We start from the raw sequence: 25,831 nt of genomic DNA, 5'->3' as shown, positions 1-25,831 counted from the left end.
GAGCCATGGCCGCTGAGCCTGTGCATCCGGAGCCTTTGCTCCACAACGGGAGAGGCCACAACAGTGAGAGGCCTGTGTACTGCAAAAAAAAATAAAAATAAAAAAAATAAAATCTTCCAACAAATAAAAGCCCAGGACCAGATGGCTTCACAGGCAAATTCTATCAAACATTTAGAGAAGAGCTAATACCTATCCTTCTCAAACTCTTCCAAAATATAGCCGGGGAGAAACACTCCCAAACTCATTCTACGAGGCCACCATCACCCTGATACCAAAACCAGACAAAGATGTCACAAATAAAGAATACTATAGGTCAATATCACTAATGAAGATAGATGCAAAAATCCTCAACAAAATACTAGCAAACAGAATCCAACAGCACATTAAAAGGATCATACACCATGATCAAGTGGGGTTTGAATACAAGGAATACAAGGATTCTTCAATGTACACAAATCAATCAATGTGATAAACCATATTAACAAATTGAAGGAGAAAAACAATATGATCATCTCAATAGATGCAGAGAAAGCTTTCGACAAAATTCAACACCCATTTATGATAAAAACCCTCCAGAAAGTAGACAGAGGGAACTTTCCTCAACATAATAAAGGACATATATGAGAAACCCACTGCCAACATCGTCCTCAGTGATGAAAAAGTGAAACCATTTCCACTAAGATCAGGAAAAAGACAAGGTTGCCAACGCTCACCACTATTATTCAACATAAGTTTTGGAAGTTTTAGTCACAGCAATCAGAGAAGAAAAAGTAATATACGGAATCCAAATCAGAAAAGAGGAAGTAAAGCTGTCACCGTTTGCAGATGACTTGATACTATATATAGAGAATCCTATAGATGCTAACAGAAAACTACTAGAGCTAATCAATGAATTTGGTAATGTAGCAGGATACAAAATTAATGCACAGAAATCTCTTGCATTGCTATACACTAATGATGAAAAATCTGAAAGTGAAATTAAGAAAACACTTCCATTTACCATTGCAACAAAAAGAATAAAATATCTAGGATTAAACCTACCTATGGAGACAAAAGACCTGTATGCATAACATTATAAGACACTGATGAGAGAAATTAAAGATGATACAGACAGATGGAGAGATATACCGTGTTCTTGGATTGGAAGAATCAACGTTGTGAAAATGACTCTACTACCCAAAGCAATCTACAGATTCAGTGCAATCCCTATCAAGCTAACACTGGCATTTTTCACAGAACTAGGACAAAAAATTTCGCAATTTGTATGGAAACAGAAAACACCCCAAATAGCCAAAGCAATCTTGAGAACGAAAAACGGAACTGGAGGAATCAGGCTCCGTGACTTCAGACTATACTACAAAGCTACAGTAATCAAGACAGTATGGTACTGGCACAAAAACAGAAATATAGATCAATGGAACAGGATAGAAAGCCCAGAGATAAACCCACTCATATATGGTCACCTTATCTTCGATAAAGGAGGCAAGAATATATCAGTGGAGAAAAGACAGCCTCTTCAATAAGTGGTGCTGGGAAACCTGCACAGCTACATGTAAAAGAATGAAATTAGAGCACTCCCTAACACCATCCACAAAAATAAACTCAAAATGGATTAAAGACCTAAATGTTAGGGCAGACACTATAAAACTCTTAGAGGAAAACATAGGCAGAACACTCTATGACGTAAATCACAGCAAGATCCTTTTTAACCCACCGCCTAGAGAAATGGAAATAAAGACAAAAATAAACACATGGGACCTAATGAAACTTAAAAGCTTTTGCCCAGCAAAGGAAACCATAAACAAGACGAAAAGAGAACCCTCAGAATGGGAGAAAATATTTGCAAATGAAGCAACTGACAAAGGATTAATCTCCAAAATTTATAAGCAGCTCATGCAGCTCAATATCAAAAAAACAAACAACCCAGTCCAAAAATGGGCAGAAGACCTAAATAGTCATTTCTCCAAAGAAGATATACAGATTGCCAACAAACACATGAAAGATTTCTCAACATCTTTAATCATTAGAGAAATGCAAATCAAAACTACAAGGAGATATCATCTCACACCAGTCAGAATGGCCATCATCAAAAAATCTAGAAACAATAAATGCTGGAGAGGGTGTGGAGAAAAGGGAACCCTCTTGTACTTTTGGTTGGAATGTAAAGTGATACAGCCACTATGGAGAACAGTATGGAGTTTCCTTAGAAAACTACAAATAGAACTACCATACGACCCAGCAATCCCACTACTGGGCATATACCCTGAGGAAACCATACTTCGATAAGAGTCATGTACCACAATGTTCATTGCAGCTCTATTTACAATAGCCAGAATATGGAAGCAACCTAAGTGCCCATTAACAGATGAATGGATAAAGAAGATGTGGCACATATATACAATGGAATATTACTCCGCCATAAAAAAAATGAAATTGAGTTATTTGTAGTGTGGTGGATGGACCTAGAGTCTGTCATACAGAGTGAAGTATGTCAGAAAGAGAAAAACAAATACCATATGCTAACACAAATGTGTGGAATCTAAAAAAAAAAAATGTCATGAAGAACCTAAGGGTAAGACAGGAATAAAGACACAGACCTACTAGAGAATGGACTTGAGGATATGGGGAGGTGGAACGGTAAGCTGGGACAAAGTGAGGGAGTGGAATGGACATATATACACTACCAAACGTAAAATAGATAGCTAGTGGGAAGCAGCCGCATAGCACAGGGAGATCAGCTCGGTTGTTTGTGACCACCTAGAGGGGTGGGATAGGGAGGGTGGGAGGGAGGGAGACACAAAGGGGAAGAGATATCGGACATGTGTATATGTATAACTGATTCCCTTTGTTATTAAGCAGAAACGAACACACCATTGTAAAGCAATTGTACTCTAATTAAGATTAAAAAAAAGAAAGCACTCTGTAACTTTTTATCTATGAACTTAAATTAGTCAAGTAATTATCAGAAGTTCTGATTGTTCCCTCCTAGAAGGTGTCAGTAGAGGCTAACAGAGTAATAGTCTGCTTGTTACATTATATCTGAATCATTTAGGCAAAACAATTGAAGAAGTTTTAGAAAATAAAAAACAGTGGTGTACTTCTATTTTACGCGACATAGTACTTCTCTTTTAATGTGAAATTTGTACTTTTAAATTAAGGGTAGGTGAGTATTTGGAAGCCATGAAGCAGTGATAGTTGTGTCATTTAAAAATTATGAACATGGTTTAGAGAAGGAACACTGGTTTGTCATGCAAGAACCATGATAGTCTATCAATATATTTAGCTCTGGTAAAATTCTTTTTTGATTGCTGCTTTCGTGCCTGTATTGGTCTAAGAAAAAAAATCTTAGAGAAATATCACTAAGATGATCAGAAAGATAAAGTTAGGAATAAATTAAGTTGTGAATACTGGATGGATATGATTGACCATTTGGTTACTACAGGTGACCCCTAAATTATGGCCTAACTGATTCTGGTTGACTGAAAATTGAATAAATGTTATACTGAAAATCTTTCATTTCCTGGATAATCCGTTTCTCTATTGCTTCAAGGACCTTCATACTGTGTTTGAAATTAAGAGAATCTTATTGCTGATTTAATGTGCACCAACACCTCTGACCCTGAACCAGTTACTATGGCAAAAACTGGACGAGAACAGGACATTTTTGAGGAATTGAAAGGAATATTATTATGGTTGAAGGGCAGAGAATGAGGGAATGAGTTGTAAGAGATGAATTTGGAGATGCAGGCAGTGGCTGGGTCCTACGGTGTTTGTAGGCCAAGTTAAGGATTTTGGCTCTTATCCTAAGAGCAGTGGGGAGTCAGTTGTTTAAGGAATCTGAGAAGGGGAATAACACAGTCATATCTGTGGATTAAAAAGGATTATGGTGGTTGCAGATAGGAAGACCAAGAGTAGAGATGAGAGGACCACTTAGGAGTCAAAGTGAGAAATGATGGCAGCTTGGTCTCAGTTAGGGCCGGTGGAGATGGGAAAAGAAAGCAGATTTGAGAAATGTTTTGGAAAATTGAGAACTTGGTGGTAGATTAGCTCTGGTGGGTGATGGAGTGGTAAAGTCAAGGATAACTCCCAAGTTCCCAGGTTGTTACGAAGTCATCAAAATGGAGAACCCTGAAGGGAATATTAGGTACTTTATTTCAGACATGCTGAGGTTGATGCTTCCAAGAGGAGAAGTCAGGCAGGTGGTCTAATACATATACCCTCACCAAAGATAAGAAGTCTGGTCTTTAGATAACATGTCCATAGCCACAGGTGTTTGAATATATATTGAAACCATGGATGAAATGATTGCCTTAGTAGAGAACAGACAGTGACCAAAGAAGAGGTGTAGGACCCACATTTGAGATATATCAATATTTACAGGTCTGGCAGAGGAGAACAACTTGGCAAAGGTGATGGATAAGGTATTCAGAAAGGTTCGGAGAAAAATGACAGGAGCTGGGGTTACGAAAGCTAAGGAAAGAAGTGTTTTAGAAAGCTAGGAGTGGTCCATAGTATTGCTTTGCTATTGAGATATATGAGAAACAAATGGTAGGAACCAAGTATTTTGATTATTTACCACTCACATGGCAGTCAGGTGGCCACTGGTTTCTCGTGGTTACTCTTACTCTTAGATTTGAGGGTTTGTGTCTTGTGGAATTGCTACTGGGAATGCAGTCTTCTCTATTCTTTTGTTTTCTGCTTCAGAGCCATAATGACAGCACATGCCAGGGGAATAACATGATAAGTCATAACTGTGGACAAGGGTATAATATAGTATGAACTATTGACAATTAAATAACTATAGATTTATTGAATAGATATATCCAGGTAACCTCAGATGAACATAAAAATGATTTAAAATGGTTCTTCAGTCAGTCTGGGTCTATTTATTCCCCTTACTTTGAATTTATTATTCTTTTTCCTACATTTCTATGAAGTTGATATTCTTTCTCTTGATTCTGAGTTTATTCCTTAAGCAGTTCAAGAAGGTGGTCTTTCTTTTTCCTTTTAATTCAGACTTTCCTTAATTACACTGTAATAGAAAGAACATCAGGCAGAGAGCTAACCAGTCTGGGTTTATATCCCACCTTTGTTCTCAATTAATTGTGTCCCTCTTAGAAAATCTCTTGGAGAATTTTTTTATCAGACTGAGCTTGAGGTGCCAGCAGATGACTTCAGTGGAAGTGCCAAGAAGGTGGTTAGGTAAAGATATCAACAAGAAAGCTTATGTGCAACCTGTTGAGGGTATAAGCCAGTGACTAACCACAGTTGGACTGGGGCCTAAAGGTGGAGGTGAGAGGAAACACCTGCCTGAGCTATAGAATGGAGAGGAACTTAACAGCTGGCAGGTACCTCTGGGCTCCACCAGTGGTAAGCCATTTGGTCCTGAGAACTCAGGCAGCATCTGTAACTCTCCATTTCCTTCATTTGTACCACATTCTAACTTAATGTTCCTTTCGACAAGGTAGCTGATCTGACAGATCAATCCATGTTAAGGTGTTATTAGGCAGCTTCATTAGTAACATTAGCTGCCTTTTAACAGGGTATCCCAGACGTAAAAAGATTGTCCGAGCAAGTGACTTTAGCTGAAGGAATTTTGAGCTTCGCTGTAGGGCAGTGGATGACAGAGTTGGAGTTATCTGTCTACACAGTCAGTCTCACATGTATATATGGCTTTTTAAGGTTTTGAATGACCTGGAAAACAGTGAAGGGTGATTTTTGTCTTACGAGTTGATCTTCAATCTGTTGTATGAGTGTATGATTTTGTTTTGCTTTATTTAGCAACTTACCAACCACATTCGAGACACCCTACCTAACTTCAGGAACAAACTGCAGGGACAGTTGCTGTCCATAGAACACGAAGTAGAAGCCTATAAAAACTTCAAGCCAGAAGACCCCACCAGGAAGACCAAAGCATTGCTGCAGTGAGTTACCTTTCCCTTCTCTTGTTCAACATTTTAAACTAACTCTTCAGTTTTCTTTTTCCTTAGTCTATTTGTCATGCCGTTTTCTAGGTTTTTTCATAAAAGTAAAGTATATGAGTGAAGCTTTGTATATGTCATACAGTGAGCCTTGAATCTTTGTTTTCTAAAGGAATAATTGTTGATATTAGTTCTATTATTATAAATTTAACCAATGCCCAATCCTATGCCCAATTTTATATTGTGTTTTTATAATTGGATTCAGTAAATGAGCAAAACCAACAGTGATAACTCAGCAGGGTTTTTTTGCCCTTAGTCTTTAGAAGTGGGCTAAGTTCCATAGAAAAGCAACTGTTTCTATTGTTGTCACTTGTAGTTATTATCTTTTTATTTCAGTCATTTCATATCATCTATTTGTGTGTATTTTTCAATGCAGTGAGAACCAAGGATTTAATATAAAAAAAAAGTACACACAGTAAGGACACATTTAAATTATTTTCCTTTTTGGTAATGATTTTAATGTAGCCCTTTAGAAACACAAATGTGAAAACTGCCAAGTATCTTTTTACTCCTTCATGATCTTCCCGTCTTATCCCTGGGTTATTAGATTTATCCCTGAGGGTTCTTGGGTTAGGATAGCAGAATTGTTGGAGAATTGCCACCCCCTTATGTCTTTTATCCTCATTCCTTCTTTCAGCCCCTTTCAGCCTCATCTATTCTTTTATCCCTGTGCCGCAAATTGCCTCTCTCTCCACCAGAAGACCCCCACTGACCAGCTTATATTCCAGGACGTCTGAAGTCCATCTCTAAAGATGATGCTTGCCACTTCTTATGGCCCCTTTCTCCCTCTGCAGTCCTGTAATCAAAATACCCTTAATCTGGCATTTAAAATGTACAACATAATTCCTTTTATTTGTGGGGAAATTTCTAAATGTTCAAATTAAGTAACATTAAATGCATTATCTTATATTCCTCCATTTAAAAAAATAATAAGATCATACGGAGGAAAGAATTATTTTCTTGGATTCATCTCTTTCCTAGTTTATCTTTTCTTTTTATTCTTGGCTTTGGTTAAGCTCCTATAAAAACTCTCTAAGTTACAGAGAAAGGGAAGCTATTTCTGTTTAGGCCCTAGGTCATCATCCTAACACCCAACTGAAACTATTTGCAAAGACTGGGTCTTGCCTCTGTAATTCTGTTGGACTCAGATTACAATTTTCCACAGCTGGATTCTTCCCTTGTTAGGGAGCTGATTCAGCTCCTTCTTTCCTTTTTTCCTTCTTTCCTTCCTTCCTGCCTTCCTCCCTCCCTCCCTTTCTTCATTACTTCCTTCTTGCCTTGCTCTAATCTCTGTGTATCCTATTTGATGACTGGCTCTGTGCTAACTACTGGGAATTCAATAATGAATAAGATTTTAACCCTCAAAAAGTGGCCACAGTAGAGCAGTGGAAACAGACATATGAACAACCGTGTTAAAATCTGATAAATGCTACATTTCTGGTAAGAATAAAATGTTAAGGGAACCCAGGTAAAGAGCACTTACATGCGAGGAAGGGTGTGAATTCACAGAGAAAAAGATACTTGAATGAGACCCTGAAGTATGGGAGGAGTTTGTCAGGTGGAAGAAGGAGGTCAAGAGAATAGTGTGAACTTCGGTATGGCTTGTTCTAGTGGGCCAGGTGGCTGGGCTGTAGGATACGCGGAATGGAGGTGAATTTTCAAAAGTTTCCCGAAGTTTCATACCTTTCCAGGTGTTTAAATTTAGATTAATATTAGCATACGCATGAACATAGCTACATCTAATTATATTCTAAGTTTTCTGGTCTAAATATTTGCAGTTACTTTTAATTCATCCATGATTTTGATGAAAGAGAGTAAAAGGTTCAAGTTTTAGGTGGTTTGGATTTTTTTCCTAATCTAACAGATTTTGAATTTGAAAGTGTGCCAGTATGTCAAAATTAGAATTTCTAAACCTACTAATCACAAATACAAGTAGTCATTTTTTCTCTATAATATATTTGTTTTTTACCAACTGCCTTGAGGTAATTCATTCCTTCATTGAACTTACTGAGTACCTCTCATATGCCAGGCAGGGGGAAATAAATAAAATGCATGGTCCTTGCCCTTTGGAGAGAGACTGATAGATGCACGATGGTGATGTACTCTGCTAAGTGCTATGCTGAAAATATTCTGAGAAAGCCAAGGAGGGGCCCTTCATCTGGGTGGCAATGAGTGGTGGTGGGGAATAGGACTGTGGATCATGGAAAGTTTCCTGTAAAAACTAATGCTTGAACTGAGTCTTGAAGGACAGATGAAAATTAGCCAGACAAAGAAGCACAAGGCAGAGCAGAAAGGAAAACAAGTGTAAAAGCACAGAGATTTGGTACATGTGGGGAACTGCAAATAGCTTCTTTATGGTTGGCTTCGAAGGTGAGTGGGGATGAGAAGTAAGAGATGGGGCATCCAGGGCCAGGCCACGGAGAATCTTAGGTGATGGGGTAAGGAGTTTTAATTTTATTAAATTCTGAGGAGTCATTGGAAAACAAGGCTAGATCTAGTTGTAGAGGGGCATGGGAGGGGAGTCAGAAATTTATATTGTTCTGGCAGACTGAGGTCTGGGATGCTGGACCCAGGGAAGAGAGTAGGTCATGAAGTATGAGGTGGCTCAGCTGGAGCAGTTGGAACACTAGGTGATTGTAATGTCACAGGAGTTGTGGCTCATTTGACTATTATATATAAAGTTTTATTGCTTAACTTTAATTCTCAATTTAAGTATTTTAAAATACCATTTTATGGTTGCAACTAAATGGGTGAATGCATTTAATGACTCAGATATTTAAAATATATATTTTATTATTATTTTATTATTATTTTCTACTTGTGGGTACGTATTCAAAAGAATTAAAAGCAAAGACTTGAACAGGTATTTGTACATTCATAGGAGCATTATTCACAATAGCCAAAGATGGAAACAACACAAATGTTCACTGATGTATGAATGGATAAACAAAACATGAGGGTTTTTTTTGTATATACATTCAATGGAGTATGCTTCAGCCCTAAAAATGTAGGAAATTCTGACACATGCTACAACATGATGAACCTTAAAGATATTATGCTGAGTGAAATAAGCCAAACACAAAAGGACTAATACTGTATGATTCCATTCATATGAGGTACCTAGAAGAGTCAAATTCATAGAGACAGAAAGTAGAATGGTGGTTGCCAGGGGTAGGGGGAGAGGAGAATGGGGAGTTATTTTTTAATAGATACCGAATCTCACTTTAGGAAGGTGAAAAAGTTCTGGAGATGGATGGTGGTGATAGTTTCACAACAATGTGAATGTACTTAATGCCACTGAACTATATACCTAAAAATAATTAAAATGGTAAATGTTATGTATATTTTACAAAAACAAACAAACAAACCAAAAATCCCTCCAAAGCAGAAACCTGATCTTCTCAATCCTCTCCTTAGGATCTTTTAATGATTTCTGTTTACAGTTAGCATGGGCTGCAAGGCCCTGCATTACTCAGCTGATGTTTACTTTGCCAACCTCATTTTGGGAAGGAAGAAAGGGAGGTAGGGAGGGATAAAGGGAGGAATCAGAGCTGAGATTCAATCCAGGTCTCCTGACTCTCAATGATATAGTCTGTCTACTGTAATTACCTGCCTCCCATATTTGTAAGTTAAACTTTATCAGCTAATTAACACCTTAGATCAAACAATTTAGCAAATTGTTTTCCATTGTGATACCTTGCTGAGGATCCAGTCCTTACCTACATAATATGATAACTTTTTCATGAAGAAAGATATCCTGAGCAGGTGGCACTGGAAAATAAAAGCAGAGTGGGGAACTGCAGTCAGTTCTGATTTGTTCTAACTGGGGAAGCAGGGAAAGCTTTACAGAGGAAGGGCTATTAGAACTCAGCAAAGCTTTAAGAAGAAGTAGAATTTCCATGGGTAAAGGATGGTAAAAAGGACACTGAAGGCAGTGGACAGCCAGGGCAAAGACAAGGAAAAATGCATGAGTGGAGAATGCCTGGGAACAGTCAGGTGGATGGAAGGGTGGAGCAGATGGAGTGTAGACTGGAGGGGTAGGAGATGAAGCTGGGGAGGCAGTTCAGGACTTAAAGGCAGAAGGGAACTCAAAGCCATGATAAGGAAACTGGACTTTAAAAAGAAAAGGAGAGTGAGTCACTGCAGTGTAGAATCAGAGCCAAGGAACCCCAGGAGTTTTTGGTGGAGAGAAAGGGAAAGGGCAACATCATGGGCCAAGTACCTGCATCTGAGCATGTGGGGACTTAGGATGGGGAGGGCACAAAGATGGGGAAGAAAGAGGAAGGTCTCTTCTGAACCTATGCTCAGACAGGGAAATTAAGAGGAGGGGACCAGAGACAGACGCTAGACAACTGTGGTACTGTTTGATGAACTCTAAAGAGTGCAGTTGGCACAGGAAACTATATTAAATATCTTGTGATAAACCATAATAGAAAATAATATGAAAAAGAATGTGTATATGTATAACTGAATCACTTTGCTGTACAGCAGAAATTAACACAACATTGTAAATCAACTATACTTCAATAGAATCATTTTTTTAAGAAAGAGTGTAGTTCGAACCTGGGATCAAGAGACCTTAATGAAAAAAGTAACAGAGGTGGGTGGATCCTAGAGGGGTTTTTGTTTTTGTTGTTGTTGTTGGTGGTGGTGGTGGTGGTGGTTTTTTTTTAGAAATTTCAGGTAATGTCTGAAACATTTATATTAACATATTTCCATACAAGTAACCCAAAGAAAGTTTAGTATTAGTTGTTTTGTTTGTTTGTTTTTTTATACTGCAGGTTCTTATTAGTCATCAATTTTATACACATCAGTGTGTACATGTCAATCCCAATTGCCCAATTCATCACACCACCATCCCCACCCCACCGCGGTTTTCCCCCCTTGGCGTCCATACATTTGTTCTCTACATCTGTGTCTCAACTTCTGCCCTACAAACCAGTTCATCTGTACCATTTTTCTAGGTTCCACATACATGCGTTAATATACGATATTTGTTTTTCTCTTTCTGACTTACTTCACTCTGTATGACAGTCTCTAGATCCATCCACGTTTCAACAAATGACTCAATTTCTTTCCTTTTATGGCTGAGTAATACTCCACTGTATATATGTACCACAACCTCTTTATCCATTCGTCTGTCAGTGGGCATTTAGGTTGCTTCCATGACCTGGCTATTGTAAATAGTGCTGTAATGAACATTGGGGTGCATGTGCCTTTTTGAATTATGGTTCTCTCTGGGTATGTGCCCAGTAGTGGGATTGCTGGATCATATGGTAATTCTATTTTTACTTTTTTAAGGAAACTCCGTACTGTTCTCCATAGTGGCTATCCATAGTATCAATTTACATTTCCACCAACAGTGCAAGAGGGTTCCCTTTTCTCCACACCCTCTACAGCATTTGTTGTTTGTACATTTTCTGATGATGCCCATTCTAACTGGTGTGAGGTGATACCTCATTGTAGTTTTGATTTGCATTTCTCTAATAATTAGTGATGTTGAGCAGCTTTTCATGTGCTTCTTGGCCATCTGTATATCTTCTTTGGAGAAATGTCTATTTAGGTCTTCTGCGCATTTTTGGATTGGGATGTTTGTTTCTTTAATATTTAGCTGCATGAACTGTTTATATATTTTGGAGATTAATCCTTTGTCCGTTGATTCATTTGCAAATATTTTCTCCCATTCTGAGGGTTGTCTTTTCATCTTGTTTATGTTTTCCTTTGCTGTGCAAAAGCTTTTAAGTTTCATTAGGTCCCATTTGTTTATTTTTGTTTTTATTTCCATTACTCTAGGAGGTGGATCAAGAAAGATCTTGTTGTGATTTATGTCAAAGAGTGTTCTTCCTATGTTTTCCTCTAAGAGTTCTATAGTGTCGGGTCTTACATTTAGGTCTCGAATCCATTTTGAGTTTATTTTTGTGGATGGTGTTAGGGAGTGTTCTAATTTCATTCTTTTACATGTAGCTGTATAGTTTTCTGAGCACCACTTACTGAAGAGATTGTCGTTTCTCCATTGTATATCCTTGCCTCCTTTGTCATAGATTAGATGACCATAGGTGCGTGGGTTTATCTCTGGGCTTTCTATCCTGTTCCATTGATCTATGTTTCTCTTTTTGTGCCAGTACCATATTGTCTTGATTACTGTAGCTTTGTAGTATAGTCTTAAGTCAGGGAGCCTGATTTCTCCAGGTCCGTTTTTTCCCCTCAAGACTGCTTTGGCTATTTGCGGTCTTTTGTGTCTCCATACAAATTTTGAGATGATTTGTTCTAGTTCTGTAAAAAATGCCATTGGTAATTTGATAGGGATTGCATTGAATCTGTAGATTGCTTTGGGTAGTATAGCCATTTTCACAATATTGATTCTTCCAATCCAAGAACATGGTATATCTCTCCATCTGTTGGTATCATCTTTAATTTCTTTCATCAGTGTCTTATAATTTTCTGTATACAGGTCTTTTGTCTTCCTAGGTAGGTTTATTCCTAGGTATTTTATTCTTTTTGTTGCAGTAGTAAATGGGAGTGTTCCCATAATTTCTCTTTCAGATTTTTCATCATTAGTGTATAGGAATGCAAGAGTGCATTCCTGTGCATCCTGTGCATTAATTTTGTATCCTGAAACTTTACCAAATTCATTGATTAGCTCTAGTAATTTTATGGTGGCATTTTAAGGATTCTGTATGTATAGTATCACGTCATCTGCAAACAGTGAGAGTTTTACTTCTTCTTTTCCAATTTGTATTCCTTTTATTTCTTTTTCTTCTCTGATTGCCATGGCTAGGACTTCCAATATTATGTTGAATAATAGTGGTAAGAGTGGACATCCTTGTCTCATTCCGGATCTTAGAGGAAATGCTTTCATTTTTCACCATTGAGAATGATGTTAGCTGTAGGTTTGTCATACATGGCCTTTATTATGTTGAGGTAGTTTCCCTATATGCCCACTTTCTGGAGAGTTTTTATCATAAATGGGTGTTGAATTTTGTCAAAAGCTTTTTCTGCATCTATTGAGGTGATCATATGGTTTTTATTCTTCAATTTGTCAATATGGTGTATCACATTGATTGATTTGCGTATATTGAAGAATCCTTGCATCCGTGGGATAAATCCCACTTGATCATGGTGTATGATCCTTTTAATGTGCTGTTGTATTCTGTTTGCTAGTATTTTGTTGAGGATTTTTGCATCTATATTCATCAGTGATATTGGTCTCTAATTTTCTTTTGTTGCAGTACCTTTGTCTGGTTTTGGTATCAGGGTGATGGTGGCCTCATAGAATGAGTTTGGGAGTGTTCCTTCCTCCAGAATTTTTTGGAACAGTTTGAGAAGGATGGGTGTTAGCTCTTCTCTAAATGTTGGATAGAATTCACCTGTGAAGCCATCTTCCTGGACTTTTGTTTGTTGGAAACTTTTTAATCACAGTTTCAATTTCATGACTTGTGATTGGTCTGTTCATATTTTCTATTTCTTCCTGGTTCAGTCTTGGAAGGTTATACCTTTCTAAGAATTTGTCCATTTCTTCCAGGTTGTCCATTTTATTGGCATAGAGTTGCTTGTAGTAGTCTCTTAGGATGCTTTGGATTTCTGTGGTGTCTGTTGTAACTTCTCCTTTTTCATTTCTAATTTTATTGATTTCAGTCCTCTCCCTCTTTTTCTTTTTTTTTTTTTTTAATTTTTTTGTGGTATGCGGGCCTCTCACTGCCGTGGCCTCTCCCGTTGCGGAGCACAGGCTCCGGACGCGCAGGCTCAGCAGCCATGGCCCACGGGCCCAGCCGCTCCGCGGCATATGGGATCCTCCCAGACCGGGGCACGAACCTGTATCCCCTGCATCGGCAGGCGGACTCTCAACCACTGCGCCACCAGGGAGGCCCTCCCTCTTTTTCTTGATGAGCCTTGCTAATGGTTTTTCAATTTTGTTTATCTTCTCAAAGAACCAGCTTTTAGTTTTATTGATCTTTGCTATTGTTTTCTTTGTTTTTCTTTCATTTATTTCTGCTCTCATCTTTATGATTTCTTTCCTTCTGCTAACTTTGTATTTTGTTTGTTCTTCTTTTTCTAGTTCCTTTAGGTGTAAGTTCAGATTGTTTATTTGAGATTTTTCTTGTTTCTTGAGGTAGGCTTGTATAGCTATAAACTTCCCTCTTAGAACTGCTTTTGCTGCATTGCATAGGTTTTGGATCATCGTGTTTTCATTGTCACTTGTCTCTAGCTATTTTTTGATTTCCTCTTTGATTTCTTCAGTGATCTCTTGATTATTTAGTAGTGTATTGTTAAGCCTCCATGTGCTTGTGTTTCTTACATTTTTTCCCTTGTAATTCATTTCTAATCTCATAGCGTCGTGGTCAGAAAAGATGCTTGATATGATTTCAGTTTTCTTAAATTTACTGAGGATTGATTTGTGACCCAAGATGTGATCTATCCTGGAGAATGTTCCATGCGCACTTGAGAAGAAAGTGTAATCTGCTGTTTTTGGATGGAATGTTCTATAAATATCAATTGAATCTATCTGGTCTACAGTGTCATTTAAAGCTAGTGTTTCCGTATTAATTTTCTGTCTGGATGATCTGTCCATTGTTGTAAATGAGGTGTTAAAATCCCCCACTATTACTGTGTTACTGTCGATTTTCTCTTTTATAGCTGTTAGCAGTTGCCTTATGCATTGAGGTGCTCCTATGTTGGGGGCATATATGTTTATAATTGTTATATCTTCTTCTTGGATTGATCCCTTGATCATTATGTAGTGTCCTTCCTTGTCTCTTGTAACATTCTTTATTTTAAAGTCTATGTTATCTGATATGAGTATAGCTACTCCAGCTTTCTTTTGATTTCCATTTGCATGGAATATCTTTTTCCATCCCCTCACTTTCAGTCTGCATGTGTCCCTAGGTCTGAAGTCGGTCTCTTGTAGACAGCATAAATATGGATCTTGTTTTTTATCCATTCAGCAAGCCTGTGTCTTTTGGGTGGAGGATTTAATCCATTCACGTTTAAGGTAATTATCCATATGTATGTTCCTATGACCATTTTCTTAAATGTTTTGGGTTTGTTTTTGTAGATCCTTTTCTTCTCTTGTATTTCCCACTTAGGGAAGTTCCTTTAGCATTTGTTGTAAAGCTGGTTTGGTGGTGCTGAATTCTCTTAGCCTTTGCTTGTCTGTAAAGTGTTTGATTTCTGCATTGAATTTGAATGAGATCCTTGCAGGGTAGAGTAATCTTGGTTGTAGGTTCTTCCCTTTCATCACTTTAAGTATATCATGACACTCCCTTCTGGCTTGTAGAGTTTCTGCTGAGAAACCAGCTGTTAACCTTATGGGAGTTCCTTTGTATGTTATTTGTTGTTTTTCCCTTGCTGCTTTCAATAATTTTTCTTTGTCTTTAATTTTTGTCAATTTGATTACTATGTTTCTCCTTTGGTTTATCCTGTATGGGACTCGCTGCACTTCCTGGACTTGGGTGGCTGTTTCCTTTCCCATGTTTAGGGAAGTTTTCAACTATAATCTCTTCAAATATTTTCTCGGGTCCTTTCTCTCTGTCTTCTCCTTCTGGGACCCGTATAATGCGGATGTTGTTGCGTTTAATGTTGTCCCAGAGGTCTCTTAGGCTGTCTTCATTTCTTTTCATTTTTTTTTTCTTTATTCTGTTCTGCAGCAGTGAGTTCCACCATTCTGTCTTCCAGGTCACTTATCCGTTCTTCTGCCTCAGTTAGTCTGCTATTGATTCCTTCTAGTGTAGTTTTCATTTTAGTTACTGTATTGTTCATCTCTGTTTGTTTGTTCTTTAATTCTTCTAGGTCTTTGTTAAACATTTCTTGCATCTTCTCGATCTTTGCCTCCATTCTTTCTCGGAGGTCCTGGATCATCTTCACTATCATTATTCTGAATTCTTTTTCTGGAAAGTTGCCTGTCTCCACTTCAGTTAGTTGTTTTTCTGTGGTTTTATATTGTTCCTTCCTCTGGTACATAGCCTCTGCATTTTCATCTTGTCTATCTTTCTGTGAATGTGGTTTTTGGTCCACAGGCTGCAGGATTGTGGTTCTTGTTGCTTCTGCTCTCTGCCCTCTGGTGGATGAGGCTATCTAAGAGGCTTGATGGGAGGGACTGGTGGTGGGTAGAGCTGACTGTTGCTCTGGTGGGCAGAGCTCAGTAAATCTTTAATCCACTTGACTGTTGATAGGTGGGGCTGGGTTTCCTCCCTGTTGTTTGTCCTGAGGCAACCCAACACTGGAGCCTACCTGGGCTCTTTGGTGGGGCTAATGACAGACTCTGGGAGGGCTCACGCCAAGGAGTACTTCCCAGAACTTCTGCTGCCAGTGTCCTTGTCCCCACGGTGAGCCACAGCCACCCCCCACCTCTGCAGGAGACCCTCCAACACTAGCAGGTAGGTCTGGTTCAGTCTCCCCTGGGGTCACTGCTCCTTCCCCTGGGTCCCGATGCGCACACTACTTTGTGTGTGCCCTCCAAGGGTGGAGTCTCTGTTTCCCCCAGTCCTGTTGAAGTCCTGCAATCAATTCCCACTAGGCTTCAAAGTCTGATTCTCTAGGAATTTCTCCTCCTGTTGCCGGCCCTCCAGGTTGGGAAGCCTGACGTGGGGCTCAGAACCTTCGCTGCAGTGGGTGGACTTCTGTGGTCTAAGTGTTCTCCAGTTTGTGAGTCACCCACCCAGCCATTATGGGATTTGATTTTATTGTGTTTGCGCCCCTCTTACCCTCTCATTGTGGCTTCTCCTTGTCTTTGGATGTGGGGTATGTTTTCTGCTGAGTTCCAGTGTCTTCCTGTCGATGATTGTCCAGCAGCTAGTTGCGATTCTGGTGTTCTCGCAAGAGGGAGTGAGAGCACATCCTTCTACTCTGTCATCTTGGTTCCTTACTTTTAAAATATATATTTTAAATTAACTGTCTGAAATAAATCTTAATAACGTGTATTTCATATAGTTACATTTTGAGTAATGAATAGAGTGCAGTGTTAATTCTGCCAGTAGGTGCCGCTAAGAACACCAGGAAAAGAATTGCTAACCATAGCAAATTAAAATGAAAAATGTGAAACCTTGTAACTTTAACTTGAATTTATTTCTCTTTCACAATTATAGGATGGTTCAGCAATTCGCTGTGGACTTTGAGAAGAGAATTGAAGGGTCAGGGGATCAAGTAGATACCCTGGAGCTCTCAGGGGGTGCTAAAATCAATCGTATTTTCCATGAACGTTTTCCTTTTGAGATAGTAAAGGTTTGTACCAAATATTATTTTTCCTTTTGTTTCACTTCATTTCTATATTCTTTTCTACATAACTTTTCATAAAATGTTATGTGAGTGGTAAGTGGGTTTCTTTAAACAAAAGCCTCCATACTCAGGTAATGAGATTTAGGAGAAAAGTTATTTTCTTACTGATGGTTCTGATTTTATTTAATGGGATCTAATGACGTTTCGATAATTGAACAACAACTAGTTGGTTTATTTGTTGTCTAATTAATTTAAAAATATTTCTTGAGTACCTACTGTGTACCAGTGATCTACGTGCCAGGGATCAAGACAGAGATACTGTCTGGTGGGAAAAAACAGAAAATTAACAAATAAAAAAGGAAAAAATATCAAGTATTATTATGTAACATAATATGAGAGAGAGGGGAGTTGCATAAGCCACTTTTTTTTGGTCAAGCGTAAGATCTAACATTTATTTAAAATTTTTTATGGAATATCAATTTATTGGATTATATAAGATGAAAAAAATTAAAGACTAAGAATCAGAAACTCTTCACATAAGAAGGGTAATTGAAAAAGTAGAATATAAGTGTAAGCACATTGGAATTAACATTTTGTGAAAAATACAAATGATAAAACTTGGTAGATAACTCAGGCACTACCTGTAGTTCCCCATTGGCTAAGCCAGTTTTGATGGAATATTCAGGCAAGGTCTCTCTGGCTACGGGGCCTTTAAAGCATGACCTGAATGGCATGAAGAGGTCACCTGTAAGTATATGAAGGAAGAAGGTTGTTCAAGGCAGGAAGCCAACGACAAAGCCCTAGAACAAGCACCTGTACAGCAGGCGAGGAACAGCTGAGGCTGGGGTAGAGCTGATGAATGGGTTGGGGGGAAGAAAATGAATTCAGAGGAAGGAAGTGCCCAGTTTACGCAGGGCTTTCTATGTTGCTGTGAAGTGTTTACATTTAACAATGGAAAGTTAGGGGAGAGTTTTAAGGATTTGGTTGGTGACTGGATTTGGTTGGTGATTTTAAAAGAACACTGTGTGGGTTGGATTGTAAAGGGGCAAGAGTGGACTGAGGGAGACAAGGTCAGTTAAACAGTAGGGCCAGAGCAGGGGTGGATCCACTTTCTGTGGGGCCTGAAGCCTGTACAATTTTGGGGACCCCCTTGAAGGAGAAGAATACAAAATTATAAACACAGACATGCGTCTTGGAAGGAGCTTATGCAAGGGAGAAGTCCTGAAACTTAAACTTCTTTAGCTTTATAGTAAAAATTCCTCAGAAGAGAGGCTTGAGAGAAGTGGATGGATTTGTGATTTTGGAGGTAGAGTCAATGGGGGTTGGAATGATATGGGAGATGCAAAAAAGAGAGGATTCAAGATGACTCCCAAGATTTTGGCTGGCACAATTGAGCAAATGTTAGTGCCCATCAGATGAGGGGAACTGAGGAAAAGTTCAGTATGGAAGTATGAATCAAGAGTTTTGTTTTGGATATGTTCAGTTTGAAATGCCCAATAGGCAGCTAGGTAGTTTTAGGGACTATGTTACTTGCCTTACATACAAAGGCGAGTGCTTATTTCTTGATGTGGGAGGCAGATGGGCAAATAGACAGTTTCATTAAAATGTGCTAGGTTAAGTTACAAACTTCCGCGCAGGGTGCTATGGAAACAAGGCCCACGGACATGAATTCCAGTCCCACTGTGTAAAGGAGCCTGGCTTCTGAGCTGACTTAAGAAGGATGAGCAGCTAGTTAAGCAGGAAGAGGTGGGATTAGTCGAGGGAGAGGTTGTTCCAGACAGAAAGGGAGGAATGGTAAAGGCTGAGCTGTGGAACTAAAGCAGTTCATTGCTCTGTGGCATAAAGTGTGAGGGGGAAAATGGACAGATAATGAGGCTGCAGAGGCCAAATCTCAAAAGTTAGGGGCTGAACCAAATGTTCTCTTAATGTCCCTTCCAGGTCTAAGCTCTATGATACTTTGATCCTACTTCCAAATAAATGTAAGATACCTAGAACTTATGGGAAATTTTTATACAGTAGTCTATCCTGTGTTGGACTGGCAAAATATTATTAATTTCCTCTTTTAAAGAGGCTTTGAACTCAGGTGGTTAAAATGGCCAGGGAGAAAAGACAGCCATTGTTAATCTCAGCACAGCTGGACTGCTGTTGTACATCAGGTGACACTCTTACTTATGCATTCATATGTGAATACATTTACTATATTCAGCAAAAGAATGAAGAATTATATATTCAAATGAATTGCCAGATTTATGTCCAGAAGTCATCCTTTATGCACAGCACTCCTTGTCTATAATAGAGTTAAAATCCGCTGCACTAAAACTCCCAGAAATGCCTAACGTTCTGTGTTGCCTTGAACTTTATATAAACAGATGTTTTGACCATCTGCATTGAGGTTAGGAAAGACATGGGTCTTTATTAATAACGGAGTCAAGTTATTCTCATTTTTTAATATTCAACGATATTATTATTCAAAGGAATTAAGTGTCATAACTGTGGCTCATTTTGCATCTGCAGATGGAGTTCAATGAGAAAGAACTGCGAAGAGAAATAAGCTATGCAATCAAAAACATACATGGTATCAGGCAAGTGCTTCACGTTTTCCTTGTCTTCAGTTCAAGCTACTAAAAAAAGTTAATGTTTATGAATGGCTAGTGAAGTAGGCTTTTCATCAACTGAGCAGAGTAGAATATAGAGGTGGGAGTAAGAAATAGGAGATCCTCGTTTGGATTCAATGGTAATTTCTAGTATTGGCATACTGTCTGTTTACAATTAAAAAAACAAAAACCCTTTCTGCCCTCACAGCACTGTGCTCTGAACAATCAGGGATTTACTGATGAACAAGACCTTGTTCTTCAGGGCTCTGTATTTCAGGGACAGAGGCCAGACTTGCTCATAAGTGATCATTACTTATACAGAGACCAAATAGATTAATTTTGGCGGGATTTATGGAGCAAGATTGGGAAAGATTAATGAAGGTGGTTACTTTAGAGTCACACCTTGCCTGTTTTGAGAACAAGAATGATTTCAACAAGCAAAGGTGTCTGTGTGGATACATGTGCTTGTGTGTGTGTCCGTTTGTGTGTGTCCGTTTGTGTGTGTATGGGGTAGGTGGCAATGCAATGAGGTGTGAGAGGAGGGAGATTGTTGAGACTGGAGGAGAAAAGAGGGGACTTAAAGTGGAGGGAAGTAATGTGAGCAAAGGCATGGAGGTGGTAAAGGGCAGCACGTATTCATGGAGCAGGAAGCCATACATTTGGACTGGAGTTAGGAATGCAGAGGAAGAGCGGAGGGACAGGAGGCTGGGAGGAGAACTTGTACCTGAATTCACCCTTGTATGAAGTGGGATTATTTTCATTTACTTTCATTACAGAAATAAATGATAAAAAACAAATGAATTGATAAAAACAATTGATAAAAAAATTAATGGATTTAAAACACACATTTCTTGAGTTCATGTATAGAGGGCTAAATACAATGTAATGGAGCATATGTTAAATTGAGGTGTCCTGAATTCAAGGTAAGAAGACAGGTTGCCTACTTCATGATCATCTTACATGAAGGAGGGGTCCTCAGTCCATTGGCCAGTTGTATCTCAGCTTTTGCCACAGGGCCAACTTTAGACTATTTTGGGAACAGAGGCTGAGAGAGCAAAACTTGACCCTGAGAGTGCATGTGGTGGGTGATTTTCCAAAGGAGTTATGACATTTGAATTATCTATCCTTACAAAATTTAGAAAATCTCCTCTACAAGTCTCAAATAGTATGGGCAAATATGCATTCACAAAGTGAAAAGGAGACAACATCTATAACCATATCCAATGTTTTTTTCTTAACCTTCAACAGGATTTCTAGTTCCCTATTAATTCTACTCCCTGTCCCTCAAATCCAGAATACATTTGGTGCAGAAACTATGTCTTGCTCTTTAGCTGGGCAGAGCTAGTATGTGAACATACCAATTTGATAAATGCAAATTACGTTTTGGGAGGGTGGGTCATAAAGTATTTTACTTAATCAAATACAGTAGTTTTACTTGGCTTTTAAAACTCCTTACCAGTTACATTTTGGTTGAATGTAACTACAAAAGCTCACTAATTCAGGATTGTAGATTTCTGATTTACATGCATACCAACAGAAGAGATTGGTTGTTACTATTATTCTGGAGTTAATTTGCCTATAAGATGATAAGAAGTGCACAGTGTCCTGAGTATAAGACATATTAATGGTGTGATTATTTATGCCCTTAAATACACTTAATTTGAAGAGTTTTGTTCCTAACTGATTCTGTTAGTTATTTGAAAAATAGAAACCATCTTTGCCCACTGGGGACCCACCTGATGGTCCTTCTTCGTTCTGCTCACACTGAGTGCCAATGATGAGCAAGGGATCCCTCCTTGTGGGGAAAACAAAGATAAAGACAATAACGACTCTCCCTACCAGTGTAGTAACAGGACTAATATATGTGCTCAGACTACTGTAGTGCAAAGTAGGACGCTGGGATTCAGAGAAGGAAGACCTGGTCAGCGGCAGGACTGGAGGAGGCGAGCTGTAGGAAGTGGTTATTTTTGGTCCGGTCGTTGAAGCACAGGTGGGATTTGGACAGGCTGAAATTGTGGGAAAGGTGAAACGAACATCATAGATGAAGGAAAAGACATAAAATATTAGTATGAATATGTTTGTGGAAAAGCAAGTGGTCTGGTTTGGCTGAAACATAGCGTGCGTGAAAGGAAGGAGGAAAATAAGCTCAAAGGAAGATTAGGGACAGACGGGGGAAAATTTTTAATGTCAGACTAAACAATGTGGATTTTATTCTGTATCCAAAGTGGAGAAATTACAATTACAATATAGTATGATTACTACAGTACAATTAGAAATGGAGGTGGGCACAGGGTGCTAAGTAAATAAGAAGGGACATAGAATAAGGCTGCTAAAATGGATGTGTTAAAGAAATCTCCCAAAAGAGGTACCATAAAATTGAGTGTTTCAGGAAGAGAAGGTAACCAAATAAGGAGGAGGGAGGAGGGTCTAGGATGGGGAAGATCAACCACCAACATCTGGAGCCTGCACGTCTTTGGGCATGGCATATGTCAGGGTTCAGGATCCCTCTTATTGTAACTTTTCTCCATTGACCTTTTGTTTAAATATGAGTAATCATTTTTTTACTTTTTTATGAAACACACACACATGCACACACATACCTGCTTTCCTGAGCTTCTGTACAGCATGAGAAAAGCATTGTTATGACATCAGTTTGAATTAATTCCATCCAAATGAAAAGATACTTGCTACTTTGGTTATCATTTGTCATTTTTGTAAATTCACAATTTAGGCATTCTGGGCTCCAAGCTAGTTCCACTTAACTGCCTTCCTTTTCCTTTAGCACCCCAGGACCTCAAACTGGGAACCACTGAGCTCACTATAATACAGCTCTCCTGGAAAGAATATGTTGTGTAGTCCAGGAATGCTACTATTTCAGTGTTCAGAAAGTGAAGATCATTTTCTACTCCATGAGGGAGAAGAGAGGATTGCTTTTGGAATACTTTAGAAATAGAAATGTAAATTTAGGACACCATTTCTGTTGTAGCATTCCTTTGTATTGCTGTGAACCAGTGAGTTGAGACAAATGACAGTTAAATATTGAGGGTCACATTATGAGCCTTGAAAACGTTTTGGGAACTGTTTTGAGGTAATGTTAATCATCTATAGAATGTATTAAGGATATTATTACAAATGATACTGTGGATAGAATAAATCCCTATGTAACTTTTAAACTAGGCTTTTTACATGCTTTAAGTAGCATGTCAATTAAAACATTTTTAAAAAGAGTATTGAATATCATTCAATTTAAAATATCTAATGTGCTGCTTTCTTTCTTACGTTCAGGACAGGGTTGTTTACTCCAGACATGGCATTCGAAGCAATAGTCAAAAAACAAATTGTAAAGCTGAAAGGGCCTTCCTTGAAGAGTGTAGATCTGGTAATACAAGAATTAATCAACACTGTCAAGAAGTGTACCAAAAAAGTAAGTTTGAATTATGTACCTTTGCAAGCAGTAACTACTTGGTTTACCCATCTTTCCTACCCTACTACATGCCTCTCTTTCCCTGACCCTCCACTTTGTCATAGAAGGTTGTGTGTTTGCTCAAGGGGAAGGATTGTGAAAAGTACTGAGTGGGAATTGCTTTCATGATAGATGGGCATATTGACTTCTATCACCCCATTCCAAATAGGGTTGTTGTCTTTATCAGGTAAACATCACTTTAGAACAAATTAGTGAATGCCCTAAACCAATTTTTCCTGTGATGCATGGATGGGAGTAATTGTTAGGGGAAGGGAATCAGTGATACTGTTTGTAACAAAAAGGTAATTCTTCTAAATTTTAAATGAATTCCACTTGAACCTGGATGTTCTGGGAAGGGGCATTGTGGTATAGTAGTTAAGAGCCCAGCCTCTGAGGTCTAGTTATCTAGATTCAAATCCTGGCTCTGCTATTTACTTGCTGTCTGACTTTGAGCATCATACTTAATCTTTATATTTTTGTTAATTTCTGTGTAAAATGGAGATGATGATGATGATGATGATGATGGTGGTGGTGGTGGTGGTGGTGGTGGTGATATCACCTCAGTGAGGATTAAACAAGATGATGCCTGAAACCCATGAGGCACTTAATACATTGATTAAACATAGTAAGTGCTCAGTAAATGGTGGTTAATCTATAAATGGCCATTTTTAGTAGCACCCAATATTCCCTACCTTGTAATATTTATTGTAATATTTATTGATGGAGAGTAGTGGGCAAGAGACTTCCCAATCTGGGGGCTCTTCACTGAGGAACATGGAGGAATAGTGCTGGATTCCATCCATTCCATAGGGACATGAAAGGGGTACCCTGTATTGGAAAATATAAGAAGGGAATTACTGATGGTGTTAGGATAGGGTAGGCCTAGCCCTATGGCAGTTACTATTGTTACTTTGATTATTTCTTGAAAGTATAGATACTTCCGATTTTGTTAGTTTTGTTACCCTTCCCTTTCTGTATGGTTACCATGAGTAACATTCCTGAAAAACCAGTGAGAAGAAAGAGAGAATGAGTATGAGTGTTGTTTCCCAGTTACCTTACAGAAAAAATCAGATGAGGGAAAGATATAAGTAGTGAAAGAGGAAAGGAAGCTAAATTTAGGAATTCAGGATTGTCAATGCTAAAAGAAAAGGAGTTAAGTGGAACTAGCTTGGGGCCCAGAAGTGGCTCTGGAGTTTCAGATCCCTTCTCTAGACTTCTTACTATTCTTCTACCTTGTTCCTTAAAGTTCTATTTTCTCTTCTCTAAAATAGGAAAAGCCATAGGCATTAAGGGACTGAGGAAAGGGAAAAGTTGCACATGGGGAAGAAAAAAATGTCTTTATGCCAGCTCTTCATTTGGAAACTTGAAGCCATTTAATAATACTTCACATCCCTCCTGTCCTTGCCTATACCTCAAAATACAGTTAGCCTTGTCACCTGTATATTGGCCTCCTCTTAACTGACTTGCTGAACTAACTGAAACTGCATTCTCTATTTAATCACATGGATTGCTGCCCTCAGCATATAGATGTCTTCTTCAGCCAAAAGCTTCTCTTTAGGTTGCCCATGCATTCCTGCTTCCACCAGTTAAGTGGTCTTCTTTCCAGTGACCAGTTGTGCTGTGTTTGTCCTCAAACCTGTTTAGCCAGTTTTCCTTCTTATTTTAATTATGTAGTTTAAGTGAAGAGTAAATAAATTGATCAAGTGCAGGAAAGACTTTGAATTTTGTTTGCATAAAAATCCAGCTTTGGAATGACTTAATAAAGGTTAGCTACAAAAGCTTTGCAATTGATTATGTGTAGGTAGGACAAGGCTAAAAGTATATGGGGGGGCGGTGATAAAAATCTAGATGGGCTCTGCATTCAGATGATTTCCCGAGTGTCTTTATGTTTCCCCTCCACTTTAAAGAAAGCAAAACTGGAAATCACAGATGAAGGATGTGGTTTATGTAAGACAGAAGACGCATAACTCCAATCAGCAGATCCATATGCAGAGAACAGGCCATGGCCTCACATCAAAAGATTGGCACATGTGTGTACATTTATGTTTTAAGTTATATAAAGTGTTTATGGTATGTATGAATCTTTTTTTTTTTTTTATCATTTCCCATTGTATCCAGCTTATTGGAAAACTAACAGTTGGTGCTGATGGCATGGTACGAGACAGCTTCTTCCTGGACACTTTTTGGCTTTTATTCTTTGCTTTCCACCCTTTGAAACTCCTTTTCCATTAAGCTCTCTAGACCAGTGGTGGTTGTATATTTGTACTGTCTTCTCAAAACATTTTATATGTTGCCTTCTAGCTTTCTCCCTGAGATTATTGTTTACCCTTCAGCTCCCTTCACTGAAGGATATTTATTGGCCCAAACTCAAAGAATTTAAGGGCTTGGATCAGGCATGACATTTGTGTACTTCTCCATTTGTGGCTTCCAAGCATTATTCCTTCACCTTCCTATAAAAAGTCTTCCATTAAGGCCCGGGTGTTACCAGCTCTGCCACCCTTCTCTCTTCTATTTACTGTCACCATCAGATCCTGGTCACTGCCTTGTATTCATCAAGATATTTAGAACTTGGCTTACATTTT

The 25,831-nt window shown here is 38.6% G+C and overlaps 1 protein-coding gene across 6 annotated transcripts in view; it reads left to right on the top strand.

Moving 5' to 3' along the window:
* Positions 1-25,831, top strand: part of DNM3 (dynamin 3) — a gene marked incomplete at both ends in the record, with an annotated part of 593,219 nt that overhangs the window by 208,409 nt on the left and 358,979 nt on the right. For all 6 annotated transcript variants that reach the window (XM_079696529.1, XM_079696527.1, XM_079696525.1 and 3 more), the window contains 4 exons: positions 5,782-5,924; positions 17,063-17,198; positions 19,707-19,774; positions 23,072-23,210. In XM_079696529.1, coding sequence (XP_079552655.1) covers positions 5,782-5,924; positions 17,063-17,198; positions 19,707-19,774; positions 23,072-23,210 — 486 coding nt within the window. The remainder of the gene's footprint in view (positions 1-5,781; positions 5,925-17,062; positions 17,199-19,706; positions 19,775-23,071; positions 23,211-25,831) is intronic.

The sequence above is a fragment of the Hyperoodon ampullatus genome (genome assembly GCF_949752795.1).
Source record: "Hyperoodon ampullatus genome assembly, chromosome: 2".
NCBI classification, from domain to species: Eukaryota; Metazoa; Chordata; class Mammalia; order Artiodactyla; family Ziphiidae; genus Hyperoodon; species Hyperoodon ampullatus.
Note: the sequence above shows the minus strand (reverse complement) of the source record. Positions and strands in the feature narration are given on the sequence as shown.